The sequence below is a fragment of the Acipenser ruthenus genome, chromosome 39, assembly GCF_902713425.1.
Source record: "Acipenser ruthenus chromosome 39, fAciRut3.2 maternal haplotype, whole genome shotgun sequence".
NCBI classification, from domain to species: domain Eukaryota; kingdom Metazoa; phylum Chordata; class Actinopteri; order Acipenseriformes; family Acipenseridae; genus Acipenser; species Acipenser ruthenus.
Window position 1 is genome coordinate 3,169,834 of NC_081227.1, and position 14,226 is coordinate 3,184,059.

At 39.7% G+C, this 14,226-nt stretch overlaps 1 protein-coding gene across 3 annotated transcripts; it reads left to right on the forward strand.

The window, feature by feature from the left end:
* The first annotated feature begins 2,277 nt into the window (after positions 1-2,277).
* LOC117397168 (sialic acid-binding Ig-like lectin 10) lies at positions 2,278-14,101 on the forward strand. 3 transcript variants are annotated; one of them, XM_033995774.3, is made up of 10 exons: positions 2,278-2,600; positions 8,325-8,624; positions 8,829-9,116; positions 9,501-9,800; positions 10,279-10,392; positions 11,246-11,261; positions 11,883-11,926; positions 13,008-13,061; positions 13,212-13,294; positions 13,718-14,101. In XM_033995774.3, exons 2-10 carry the CDS (start codon positions 8,441-8,443, stop codon positions 13,799-13,801), a joined length of 1,167 nt encoding a protein of 388 aa, XP_033851665.2. In that variant the 5' UTR covers positions 2,278-2,600; positions 8,325-8,440; the 3' UTR covers positions 13,802-14,101. The 3 variants fall into 3 exon arrangements, with proteins under 3 accessions (XP_033851665.2, XP_033851664.2, XP_058865824.1); XM_033995773.3 differs by lacking the exon at positions 2,278-2,600 and adding an exon at positions 6,449-7,127 and having other exon boundaries at positions 10,348-10,392; XM_059009841.1 differs by lacking the exons at positions 2,278-2,600; positions 11,883-11,926; positions 13,008-13,061; positions 13,212-13,294; positions 13,718-14,101 and adding an exon at positions 6,452-7,127 and having other exon boundaries at positions 10,279-11,403.
* The last annotated feature ends 125 nt before the right edge of the window (positions 14,102-14,226 follow it).

Genomic DNA, 14,226 nt, shown 5'->3' on the forward strand with positions numbered 1-14,226 from the left:
GTAGGTTTTTTGAGGATGGAGCCAGGGAGCTGTTGGCATCTGTAAAATTCAGTATTGCCAGTACTGCTGATGTGTGCAAGTTCCGTGCCTCTGAAGAAGAGGAGACATGTAAACAAGGCTCTACTGTTAGCCCCTGATGAGACTATCACTCTGACATTTTATAGAAACCATTTCGTTAGCTTCATCCCACAAGACCTTGGCGCCTGCAGCTATGTATAATTGTTTTTCAGTCCTAATCAAATTCATTAGAACTGGAAAGAATGGGATTCATGCAAGTCATATGAAAAGCTCCCTCTGTCTCTTCGAGAAGGGATTTCAGTGATCAGAGCTCATCAGCTAAACCAATTTTGCTCTTCGGAGTGCCGCCTGCAGTTCAGGGATGGGCAGATCCTGTCCTGGAGGTCCGTTCTGCACCAGGTTTAACGGGTGCTGCTTTCAGACTGGGTGGTGTTGTCTTGTGATAGCCTGAGTCTAATAGTCCTTTTTTGGCATCTCAGTCCATATCAGAAATCAAATAAGAGACGTCATTTCACACAGTTTGAGCAGCCAGAAGTGCTCAGCTTCACTTCGCTGTCCTCTCGCCCAAACTGCAGGAGATGACAGCTCTTATACAGCAACACTACACACAATGTATTAACTTACAGTATAGGACAACACGTTTCAAACTGTTAGCAGAGCAAGAGAAGAAAAAACAACAACAACAACAGCACATTGCCCATCTAAAACAAGACGCATTAGTATTTGTATTATTGAACACAAGGCATTACCCCACTGCATATCCCATGTGTTTGCATCTGAGTGGCTTAGAATCAGCTCAATCTAAAATGGCTCTTTTTTCTGTTGTTAAGTCAGGTGATTTTCCTCAGTGAATCATTAGCTAATTCAGAACTTGCTGCCAGGAAATGCAGAAGGAAGGTTTACATCTTGCTCTGATTAATAAAATCAGAGGAAGCGTCAATCTCAAGCACCCTAGTTATTACCAAGGCAATAAATAGATTTGAAATGAGGTTTGTGGGGCAGGCAGGACGTGTATGCAGGAACAGAAATTCACCGCACATGTGCTCCATGTAGCAGAGTGGACAGAGAAATGCACCTGTGCAGGGCACCAGAGACCCTATTTCCACATCCAGACAGGTTTAAACAAACCCCCTATTGTCTGTACTTTTCTCATCCCAGCTGCATAGAACGTTTTTTTTACAGCAGCGCTCTTTTTAAACTGTTTATAGATGCGTCCGTTTTTTTTTAAATTGTGTGCATACCAAGAGAGTCAGAATGAGGTAACAATACCTTGTTTTCATGGGGGTCCCAGATCACACTGTTTTTGCTCCAGCGCTAAGTTAAGCCCATCTTTTTTCTAGCGTGCTAAACAAACTTGTTATGGCCTATGTACCTTTATTTAATATTTTCTGTCTATTTTAATGATCTTAACAGCGACAGATCTACATGCTATTCATCCCTTTCTAAACATCACTAAACACGTTAGAGCAGGTTTATGGGTTTAATGGTATAAAGACATGACCTGGTTCAGACTATTAAGCAGATCCTACCTGTCTCCTGTTCTTTTTTTTATTCTTCACATTTTAAAGCAGTTGATTCAATACAGGGCGGATTATTGTCCCCTCACACAAAGGCAGGGTTATTGTAAAACATTCGAATTCAACCTGGTGTGACAATAGTAGGCTTGGAGAAGTCACAAACCATGTGGTGCCTGACGAAAGAACAATGCACATTTAATTCTCTCAGTGTTTCTGGTACCAAAGAGCTATGCTTTGGGCCCAATCTGTCCACTTGGTGCTAAGCCCTCATCGGCTCTTTTAGTAAAAAAGACAATCATGTTTTTTGGCTTGAGTCCACACCGCTGGTGAACCCCTGCCTGCTGTTTTATGGGAGGCTTGATTAAAATGTGTGCTTCCCAGGCAGTCTATAGAGAACAGACAGCTGGCAACTCATTGAATCCAGCTGGGGTGGAGACAATAGGTTTGTGGTACAGCCTGCATCAACAGGAACTCTGGGTCTCAAAGAGTCTATCAAAACGAGAACTAAAGTCCTAAGTGACATCTCTTGCAGGCATTCTCATAAACAATGCGTGCGTCCAATGTTGACAGTTGATAGTGCGTCATGTCACTCCAGATCCCTGTTTGTTCTTATTTTGAAACATTTGTTCCTGATTGTGTCAGAGGTTTCAAACACGTATTGAACCCTGCTTAGTTATTACATAATACAGCAATAGTGCAGATGTTTGTTTTCATTCTTAAAGGGTTAATGCAAACATAGAGAGCGAGAGGTCAGGGGAGTTGCGCTCTCTGCCATCGCTCTAAATCTTTGCAGCTGATGCCATTGTCGGGTGCAGATCAGGTCGCAGAAGATCACGTTACCATGGAGACCTTAACTTGAGACAACTTCAAAGGGACCTATTCAAGGAAAAACTTTATTAGCAGGAAGAGCGGCGCTGCATGCTTTGCAAACACCCAGTTTGAAATTCTGAACTGATCTTGGCTGATCTGTCTTCCGTGTGTACTAACAGAAACTCCCCGGGTCTCAGATTTCTACAGGTGGCAAACTGGAGCAAGGCAAACCAGGGTTACCAATCAGCAAGCATGGTTTGTATTCAATTTACTCATTAAAAACAAGAAGTGCAACTTCTAGAAAACCTGTCTCTTAAATGAAAAAAGCACTTGGTTAGCCTGGCGTTTGGTCTGATTGGCAGCAGTAGAACGTAATACACAGAGTACTACCTGCCTGTCTCAGACATGTGTCTCGTGATTTGATAAGCCTGCTTCTATGACGTATCCTGATTTGTTAGACTGGAATTGAGAAAGATTAAAGCAAGGGCACACAGAGGCATGCCATCGACCCACACTGCAGACAGGATAAACTGGTCAAAGGCTACCATTCAGGTACTATCAAGGAAGTCAGAAGCTCGCAGGTAGTGAAACAGGTTTTTTAGATAGCCCAGTCTGATGCTTTTGGAATTTGTTTTGAGTTTTTAAATTTTTTTCTTGAAATGACATTGGCAGAAGTTCTCAAAGGTTATGACAAGTGGGCTGACGTCTTCTGTGATGACATGTGACGTCAATGTGGCTCGGCTGTAAACAGGCAGCGGTAGAGGTTAGGGTTTGGAGTTTTGGAGTTTTTAATTAAGATGAGCATTCCTATAATATGACAAAATGCCTGTCTGTGCCCTGATTTTATGGAAGCACTTTGATTTTTATTAGCGAAACACCTCATGAAAGTTAATGGTGATGATCACACTTTTCATACCGCACATTCCTCTCGGATTAACCAATAGGAGACCATCACCTGCGGATAAATTTGCGCATGGCAAAATTTATGGCCAAAACCTCGGAATGAAAGCTCTAAATGTATGTGCAGTATTTCAAGTATCTTTTTTAAAGCCCCATTTTTATTTTCCTCCTGCCAAATTCTTTCAAGTCCCTTTCTTCTCCCCTCTTGAATTGTGATTTTGTCTTCGCATCTCCCTCTTGGCAGAGGCTCCTTTCTGTCTCGCTTCAAGATGCTTGCATACCTGTCAGCTGTGTTGTGTAGCCTCGCTGAAAACGCACCACGAGGGCTTTTCAAGAAACTCAACAAACAAGTTGAGAAGATGGGACAAAACTGTTTCTGTTCCCTTTATGTTTAAGCCCTATACCAGTTATTTGAAAACACCACGTGTTCTGTGCTGTATTAGTGAGGCACTTCTTAAATCCACTAAGGGGCAGAGTGTTGTGGTAATAATGCTGATCCTGTTGACAGAATGAATGAAACAGAAACATCTGTACGAAGTTAATTAAGAAAAGCAGAACATACCGTTTAAGATAACGTTGATGTTTCATATCCAAAGCCATGGGGAATGTTTCTAGTTCATTCCACAGCATACACCGGCTTTCAAAGGGTTAACATTGTAAGAAACTCGGCCTTAATGTTCTCAGCGCTGAGGGTTTTATTTTTATATTCCCATCCCCTTGGGAGCTGGGAAAGCAGAGGAGGGGGTTATGTCAAAAACACCACATTGATGTTGATTAAAACAACAAACTGGCAGCAGGTACGGACAAGTGCAACTTTGCATCACAGCAATACCGGGAACGAAACTGTATTTTTTGACACCATCAGAGCGCTGCCAAAATGTGATTTAAAGATGAAAAGCTGGAAGCGCCGTTTCTCTTCCTCTCAGGGCAGGCTTGGCCACCACGGTCGTCATCTTCGCTGTTTAAAAAAAGAAAATACGATCTAAAAGGAGACAGACAATTTACACTTGGTGAGAGATGTGTCTAGATTGTGCTTGATGGCAGGATCAATCTAAAAAAAGGTCTTTTCATGTCCCTAGTTTAGATGTGAGGGGAGCCAGTGGGATTACACAGCAGCAGCTGGGATTTAGAAGTTTACAGTTTGTAAATTAGTGATGGTGTAGGGTTAAAAAAACAAGATTACTGCTACAATTAATCCAGCTTGTATTGTCGTATCTCCTGGTCTTGTGAAGATTCATTCAGATTGCAATGAAACTAGACATACAAAGCCATTGGGCATCCACTGCGCTACGAAACAAAAATAAGAGTTAATTAAAGACGAGAGGTAACGCTTTGAAAATATGGCCCTCTAGGTATTAACCGGTAATAATTTTTTTTTAAAAAAAAGCAAGACCAAAAATATGAATCTTGAAGGAGATTTATGTGAGGGGGATAATCACACTTTTGAAAATGTGCAGTTTTATTGTCTGTAACAGAAATGTCCTGCTCTGGAGTTTTGCAAGCCAGCCTCCCACCCCAGGCATTCCTAAGATAGAGGGTCACTCTTGGGGGGCCGTGTGCCCTCGTTCTGAAGGCTTCACAGGACCAGCTCAGCTGCCAACAGCCTCAGGCTCTGACCACCCTTGCTGAGAGTCCAGACCTCGTGTCAGCAGAGAATAAGAAAAAAACAAACCAAAACACAATTATAAGTGAACAGACTTGCTGTTAAAGAAAGGACCCACAATAGATCTCTTAGAGTGACCGTGCCAACCCACCCTTTGAAGCTGAATTAACCAAGAGAGTGGTGGGTCCAGTTTCTCTGCATGGGGGGGGGGGGTTCAGTATTTTCCACTTCAAGGCTGATGTCTGTATTTTTGTATTCATCTTACTTTGTTTTTTACATGCAATTATCTATTCATTTATTTGTTAATTCATTCACTATTTTGAGGTCCAATCGACGTTATTTTTCTGATGTTGTGCATGTTAGGAAACTTTGACACATTTTAATAGAATGTAAAACCACAGTAAATACTTTATAAGGTACCGTGGTAATTGCAATAGTTTACTTTTTTGTAGTATGTAATACAATATATTACAAGGTAATGCAGTAAATACTACAGATTACTACAGTGTACTTTTGTATTTATTGTAGTGCTGCATACTACACCCCAAGATACTACGTATTCTACAGTAAATACTGTAGTTTTCTATGGTAGTCTATAGATTATTTTTTAATATAGATAGTTAGCCTTAATACAGTCACAATACTTATACAGGAAATCATGTTATCCTAAGTGCACTTATTGACCAACATCTTTTTAAAAGTAATCAGCTTCTGCTGATAAGCTTTGATAAAGTACCTTTCACTGCTTTAAAAGAAGCCTTCACGAAGGTCATATTACTAAGCACGTGTTTTCTGAAATGTCTGGTAAGTCTTCTTGCACCATTTTAAATAGGACTGTATAGCCTGGCCCAAACCTGAATGTTATCCTCTCTTTAAAAAGCGTTACTTTTCAGTCTAAAGGGAATTGCATTTTCTGTGACAATTATTAAAGATACACTAGTAAACAAAGTCAAAGAGAAGTTGGAGGCTCGATTTACAGAGAGCTGAGTTTGATGGTCTCACAGTTGACAATTTGATGACACAAATAGCAGTCCGCTTGAGAGAGACCCAGGACTCAATGGAAGGGGATGTTTAGGTCAGTGTCCATGACATATACTTATATATTTTTAAGGAAGAGCTGCACCTTTTTTGCAAAATATAATGATACTACTTTCTAAAGTTACACCTTATTTTTTTATATTGTTTCTTCATTTAAATGAGGAATTACATTTAATACAACGTCACGTGTAAAGGTACCATATGAAGCAGTGCAAAGAAGCTGCCAATCAATGTGCGACTTGTAATGTGATGTAATGGGGTTAGCAACACAGCGTGGCTTGAAATAAACAGACCAGCTGGGTCAACAGCGCCACTGTGTGGGAAGTACTGATAGTGCACCAGTACGCAGCTTCATACTGTCTACTGTTTGGAGGGTTCTCAAATGTGTCTAAGTGTTAAACTCTTTTGTCTGTGAAGTTGGACTATGAACAGAGCCAGTGGAAAAGTAAACAGCTCTTCTTCCTGTTAGTCAAACATTTGATTATTTACATATGACTTTTTATAAGAATTTATTTTGGCTGCTTTAGCAAACATGATCTGTATGTCAGAGAGTTCATATTGCTCTAGCCACAGTGCAAGGTACTCTTTGCCTGGTACTACCTTGACCTAATGAATGTGTGGACGTTAAGGGGTTCTGCTGTGGGCTGTCTGTAAGTAACTGTGAAATCAACCCAAACGCAGCTTCTTTAAAAATAACAAAACCACAAAGATCAATCAGACCACGAACACAGGAGTAAAAATAAGTAATGCGTGTTCAAGACAAGACACACGTACCTGAGGTATTCATTAACTTCCAGTAAATAACGTCACAGTCTGAAAGAGAGGCTAGCATCTGGTATGGCTCGTGGTTGAACATCATCTTAAACAGGAGCAGTTTTAAGCAGGCTTCTTTTAGACTTTCCAGGAAGACAAAAAAAAATCAACCTAGGTGCATTTAAATTTAGTGTGCAAACTTATCCTTTTGGTATTGCACACTGAAGAGGTGCTTTTCACCCTGTAAACCTGTTAGTCTTCCCTTGTTAAAACCATACAGCAAAGCTCCTTGGTGTGTGTGGGTGTGCTGGGTTTTACTCACAGTTTTGCAGGAGTACCTTGACTTCTGGGCTTCGGAGGTTCGGCTGGGTTGATGGGATGTGAAAATTGAGGAATCCTTTTAAAAGCAGGCATGTTGAGCAAACAGGTTCTCCTTTTTGCTCTAGTGGTGGGGCTCAGGGCTCAAGAAACTCAACCTTCTGAGAGAGGTACAAGTATTTATTTACTTATAGCATTCATTCAACACACTCATGCTAGACCCTTAACTGCAGCATTAGGGTATCGCAAACAGGCTTTATCATAAGATAATAATCGGACTGGTGTAAGTAAGTGAGAATCACAGAATACATCATATATGAAAACTGGTAAAAAAAAATAAATCAGTCACAAGTTAGTAGTTTGTGCATTCTTAATAGAGAAATAGGACTGTCAGACTATCTTAATTAAAAAAAAATACGATTCTCTTCATGCGTTGTTAACCTTCATTGATGACCTTACACTGTCATGCTATTTATATAATAGATTATAAACACATTTTAGACTGTATTAGACTGTATTTGAGTTGTTTTAGACTGTACTTCAGACACACAAAAAAGTGTTACAAAATAAATATTACACTGTAAAAATACTATAGTGTGTTTATAACCTGTTGCATAAGACTTTGGTTTAACTTGTAAATGCTTGATTTACAGTGTGTACTATGATTCAGTGATATTATTAAGAACCCATCACTATTCGGATTCTTCAACAGAAAAATAATTAACTCTGCATTGCAATTACTTATATGCAGATGCACACGGCAATCTGTTCTTCATTTTCTGGTGTTTCTGTGTTTGATACTTTCTGCTATTTGTCTACTTAATGTACTTCTTAATTGAAATACTGTACTCACTGAAAGAACTGAAAAGCCATGATCGTGTTCTACAAAACATACTGCAAAATAAATCATGGGGCACTGGCACAAATATTCTTCCTTGAAAATAACATTTTGTGTGTTTGCAAACGTATACATTTTGAGTTTGGGTCTCATTATTATTATTATTTATTTCTTAGCCCTTATCCAGGGTGACTTACAATTGTTACAAGATATCACATTATTTTTACATACAATTATCCATTTATACAGTTGGGTTTTTACTGGAGCAATCTAGGTAAAGTACCTTGCTCAAGGGTACAGCAGCAGTGTCACCCACCAGGGATTGAACCCACAACCCTCCGATCAAGAGTCCAGAGCCCTGACCGCTACTCCACACTGCTGCCCTTACGTATGTAAACCCTGGTTTCAGGGTTAAGCTCTGGCATGGCTTAGAAAATCAGAAAAGGACACCAGCTGTTCTACCGACCAGATGGTCTTTGTTAGGATTCTATTTGACATGGATTTCCTTTCTTCTTTGTAATATTGATAGGGATTAGAAATCTCTACCAGCCCCCCTTGATCAGTGCACTGGTGGGAGAGACAAGAACAGTAAACTGCACCTTTGAGCACACGGAGAGTGAGGGGGCTTCCAGCAAATGGGAAAGAATGACTTCAAACCAAACAGTTGACACGGTTTCTTTAACCTGCAATGCACTGATGACGGCGTGCACTGTAACAATGGAAATCAAGAACCTCACACTCCAGCATGCTGACACCTACGTCTGTGCAGTAAAGCTACTGAATACTTCTGCAGAGAAGACAGGCAATGGGACAAGAATAATTGTTTATGGTAGTTCTTTATATATATATATATATATATATATATATATATATATATATATATATATATATATATATATATATATATATATATACGTATTCATACATCAGCTTTTGTTCCTGTGCAAAGTAATCAAACAGCTAAGAATGTGAATTCATAGTCGTTGATGTCAACATGTGATTTATCAATGCTCCGTGCTGTTTCCTGTCTTAGAAAAAGAGATCTCTGTCGAGGAGGTGGTGGTTGCGGGCAAGGAGGTGGAGCTGAACTGCTCTGCCACTGGGTTTTACCCGGAGGAGATCTCATTCAACTGGACAAGGGGAGCACTCCACAGTGTCGTGCAGAACAACACAGACAACCACGCCGACGGGACCTTCAGCGCCTACAGCCGGCTTAGATTCACCCCTGACTCCAAGGACAACGGGGTTACTGTGGGGTGTCACATCAACCACAGCTCACTCACAGAGACCCTCACGCGACTGACTACGCTGAATGTGACATGTATTAGATATATTTGTGTCGCCTTTTCTCTGATTTCTGTTCTTCATGTTTTTTGTATCTGCCATGTATTAGATATATTTCAAAGGACTAATTACAAAGCCTCTCGTGTCAATTTTCCAGCCATACTTAGCTTGCACATTGTGTATCCCACTGCTGCCACCAGTGTCAAGATATTTAAGCAGTTTTATGTGCAGCTTTAATCAACTGCTGAGTAGGACAAGGTCCATACCATCACAAGGCTTACACTAGTGGCTGTTAGGAATAACACATTAGGGCACACCGTGGTGTAAGAAACTAAGATCAGACCAAATGTTTTAGCTCCTTATAACTTAACCTCCAACAAATGCTTTCTCTGAAGTCTTGATTTGCTCTTCACTGACACAGATAGCCCCAGATCCTTCAACGTGACTTACAGCATCGATTCACAGCCTCCACGGCCTGTAGAGCAAGGAGGAATCAATGCCCCTGAGATGTCAACCCTGAGGTTGCGCTGTGCAGTCGAGAGCAATCCACAGTCATCTGTTTCCTGGCTGATAGAGAGCATTTCCACAGGAGATTTCAAATCAACCAACGGTTCAGATCTGCTGATAGATGGAGTGAAGGATGAGGGGACATACTGGTGCATGGCAAATAACAGCAACGGAGCAAGGAACAGCAGTGTGGCAGTACGGGTTAAACACAAAGGTAAGAATGTAATAAAGCACTGCACAGCTAGCTGTGTTATACCTTTATTACTGTAGGGTTGTACCTGGATGATGAAAGATCCTGGTTTTCATGGTTCATAATAACATCAGTTTGATTCTGCATCAAAGCCTTTGAGACCCAGCAGCCAGTACATGCTATAGAATGTACATCAATGAGAAATATTGACTGCTGGTTCACAATAATTAAAACATCTAATGTAGCCATTCAATTCTGTGAGTAGGGATTATCAGATTCATAGCAGCTTTACATAACTGTACTGTAACCCTTTCATGCATGACTATCTCATATGGGGATGGATAGAGAAAGCTCTCTTCTGATCTTTATATGGGGACATATGGAAGACGCAGATGCATGATAGACTCATATGAGGCTAGGAGATATGGAAGCAAACATTTTTTAATGAAAAATATATTATTATTTTTTTAGCTAACTAAATTAAATGCATGGTTTGTTTTAGTTGCAGTGCCTTCACTTCCTTTCATTTTCATCGTGGTTCTGACTTCCTTTACTGTCTTGGTGATTATAGTGGCCATAATAAACAGTAAATCCCAGGATAAAAGGAACCCAAAAGGTAAGAAGGCCAGCTTTTCCACAAACATTGTGTCTCTAATGACTGGGTAATTACATAGTAGTTACTTAGTAAATGCATGTGTATGTACTTTGCATGATACAACCCTAACTCTAACCCTAACCCTAACTCTAACTCTTTTCTGACACAATTGTGTACTTACATATCGTGCAAAAAGATTTACACATTAAGAGCATTAGAACTATGCATAATTACATTGTAAGTACACATGTATTTATAAGGAACGACTGTAATTAGAGATACTTTTTGTAAAGTGTTACTGCTTTTCCTAATAAAAGACATTGGGTCAAGCTTTTTAAATGGTAGTTCATATTGTATTTTAGCTGTACTATTGCACTTACTGTAAACTACACTGTGTTTAAATATTAATTTTGCATTGCGACCCTGTACTGCCCTGTGACCACCTGTAAGTCGTCTTGGATAAAGGGGGTCTGCCAAATAAATAAATACAAATAAATATAAATAAAAAGTTTGCAGAAAAATAAGAATGCATTTAAAGGATATACCAGTAAATCCCAAAATGTGTCTAACTTGCATTTACTATTCAAAACTATTTACTGCAAATCTTCATTAGCACATATAAGACAAATAATAAACCATTTTAGACTGAGCACAAGTCCCTCGGTGAAATGTGTGAGTTGTTTATTTCTGGGTCGGAGACTTTATTGGGTGTGTTTCTACTCTCTGAATAAAATGACAAATTGCGGTAAGTGGTCTTGAGAATGTAACGGTCCACAGTATCTATAGTAATAATTAAAGGTGAAAATCTTGACAGATTTGTTGTATTTAATGCGTTTGTTGTGAACCTTGTTTTCTGATTATTTTCTCTTTAAAGGACACCGTGTAAACAGGTAAGTGTCCTCTATTATTCTTGCTTTTTGATTTGCCCATTTCATTAGTGTATTAAAAACACAGCCTGGTTTTAAGAGCCTTCTTCATAATTCACGGCATGCAAGTTTAGACATGCACACTCACGCATAGACTTCCTCAATCGTTTCAGCATTATTGAAGAGGAATTCCACTTTAGTAGGGACCTCAAGAGATCATATGCCCTGCCTATTGCTCTTACATTCTGCATGCTGTGGAAAAGCTGTAGTGTAGATTTCTTCAGCTTTTGGATCAATGCATACTTGGTCTGGCGTGTTTCTGATACACCAAGAAGGCTGACGGCCTGATTCGCCATGCACTCTCTGCTTTCACAATATCATTGTAAATGAATCTAAGGATGACCAGTCTTTCTTGATACTGTGCATTGGTGCTTGTGAGACGTCTTGAAATATTCACCATTGTGGAAATGTTCTCAGTGTTCTTATACACGTGTACCCTGTTCTCACTATGCTTTCCAATACTTATCTGTGAGTAGTATGGTATTCAGCACTTTACTATGCTTTTACCATGGTATAATGCAAGGTGGATCTCAGTATAAGCTGCCATGAGCTCATTCACAGAAATCATTGTGTTTGTTTGTGCAGCACTGAAACTAACCATGCAGGACTGGAAACGTCAATTCATCCAGGTACATAGTGACAATGTTTTCCACTGTATGGTGTAAGGCATGAAAAGGATGCTGCATTACACGTTCTGTAATTACATCGGTGTCATATTTACCTTGTTCTCTTAAACTGCACTTCTTTTCAAACTGCACGCCTCTTAAACTATATATTTAACTTCATTTTCAAAAAAATTCCAGGGCCATTGTTTTTAATACAGTAGGAAAATATATATGCATAATGTATGTTTTGGTAATCGATGTGAAGGTAAAATGGTATATTCCTTTAGTGAATTTGTATTTCCTCTCGCTAAGCAATGTCGCGATAAAAACACCTTTACAACTGCATTTGTCTAGCTGTATATAACTTGAATCATCTTTTTAAAAAAGCTTAATTTGGTATAATTTAGGGTTGGATAAAAGGGGCTAGCGGTTCGTAAAGCGGGGCTACTTTCCAAAATGGTCTACACCTGTTTTTGCATGTGGAACAAAAGCCTTGTTAACAAAACTAATGTGAACAACGTTTCAGCCTCTAATGTAATCGCTGAGTTACATAAATAAATATATATATCTACCAAAACGAACAGTGTAGAAACCACATGCATGTGCTATATCTGTCAGAACAGAACATGCTTCGCTTGCTTTAACTGGAGCTATTTAAATAATGCTCTTTTCTGCATTGAAAAGCTTTTATTAGGAATAGGACCCTATAGGCCGTGTTTTCAAGACGTTTACTCTGGTCTTTAATTAACTCCTTATGTTTTAAAGATGAAATTGCAACATTCGGTTTCTAATAAATCAACAGCCGCATCAAGATAGAAATTACTCAAAGCTGTCAAGTCAATCCAAGTTATCTGGACTGATCCATGTATGATTTACTTACTCATAGATCACAATTATCTGGACAGATCCAAGTAACTCTTCTGTACCCTGTTTGGTTTCCTATCTATGCTGTACCTGTACTGTACTGTTTAGGCTTCTGATTTCACTGTATAAACCCTACATTGTTCTCACCTACTGGTTTGACTGGTATATTCATGTTTCATATATGACCTATATGTGTTAAGTAACTAATGCAGTTGCTTATCATTGCACTTTTACATTTCAGAAGTGCGGTACGGGTTAATATACAAAAGGCGGGAAATGAAGGATCCCAGAAAGGGTAATTTTAAATTCTGCTTCATTGCATTTCAAATAAAATGAGCTGTGTTCACAAAGCATACAGCATCAGTGTGCAAAGGAATGTGCCACACTGCCTGTTTTAATACTAGCCTTTTAAAAAGCACGCCGGTGTCTGTGCCTCCTCCCACAGCAGAGAAGCAGGAGGTGGTCTATTCTGAAGTAAGATTTGTAATGGGCACGCCCCAGCCAAAAGCCCGCTGCCAACTGCCTACGGTAAGCAACGATAATAATAACGAACAAACAGAGGCACCAATGAGTGACGTGTTGACTGGCCCACACATGCAGCTAACCATGGCTCCATTGTTTCATGGCTGCTCATCGTATAACAATGACTGGTTGTGTAAGAGACGAATGCGTCCAAATCAATTGTCATGCAACTGTAACTAGAGGGTGCATCAAGTGTACTCAGAGACAACAGCCTGTCGAGCTTGTATAAGAATCTTGACTCACTTTGAGGACTGTTATCTCGTCGTACACGCAATGCAACCTACAGTTATCATTTGTATCCAGGCATTAACTTAAACAACCATCAAACAGCATTGTCATAAAATACAAGAGCGGTAGACGAGCCTTTTGATTCATACGTTTTGCAATGCCTGTGCTGTTCTTTACTGTTTCCTGGTCTGATGTTCCTAGAAGGATCTGGGCTCGGAAGACTCAAGCCAGACGAATACTGTGTGCGCTCTGGTCAATCTCTCCAATGGACCTGACAGAGAGTGAAGAAACACTGCATTGACCTTCCCAGGTGCTGTGCAGACGGCAGCTCACAGATGCAACGTTGTCTTTGCTTGTTTGTCTGAAAGCGAATGAATGTTTGCAACTGGTTATGCCGGTACAAGAGTTCTGCTGTTTGAAGAGCAGGATCGATTGAGGGTTGTCCGCGTTTCAAAATGAATTCCATTGTTGTATACCTATGCTGTGTGAATATGGCTTTATGTGTGCGTTTCAATTTGTATTTCTGCTCCGCATTGTAAATGACCTCCCTTTCAAGTTAACAAAATAAAAACGCATTACTTAAAAGGCTTAAAAAAACGCCTGTGATTATTTCTATAGTGAGTTGTTAATGAAACTTTTATTGATGTTTCAGTCACTGTTTTCTGGTGACACTGTTATTTTTAGTTTCTGCACTCCCACAAAAACTCCTT

Excerpts from the sequence above, each read along its gene's own strand:
- LOC117397168 (XM_033995773.3), top strand. The coding sequence starts at position 7,052 with ATGTTGAGCAAACAGGTTCTCCTTTTTGCTCTAGTGGTGGGGCTCAGG. Across the intron at positions 9,801-10,347 it reads AGTACGGGTTAAACACAAAG|TGGCCATAATAAACAGTAAA; the intron begins GTAAGAATGTAA and ends TGGTGATTATAG. Across the intron at positions 13,062-13,211 it reads AATGAAGGATCCCAGAAAGG|CAGAGAAGCAGGAGGTGGTC; the intron begins GTAATTTTAAAT and ends CTCCTCCCACAG.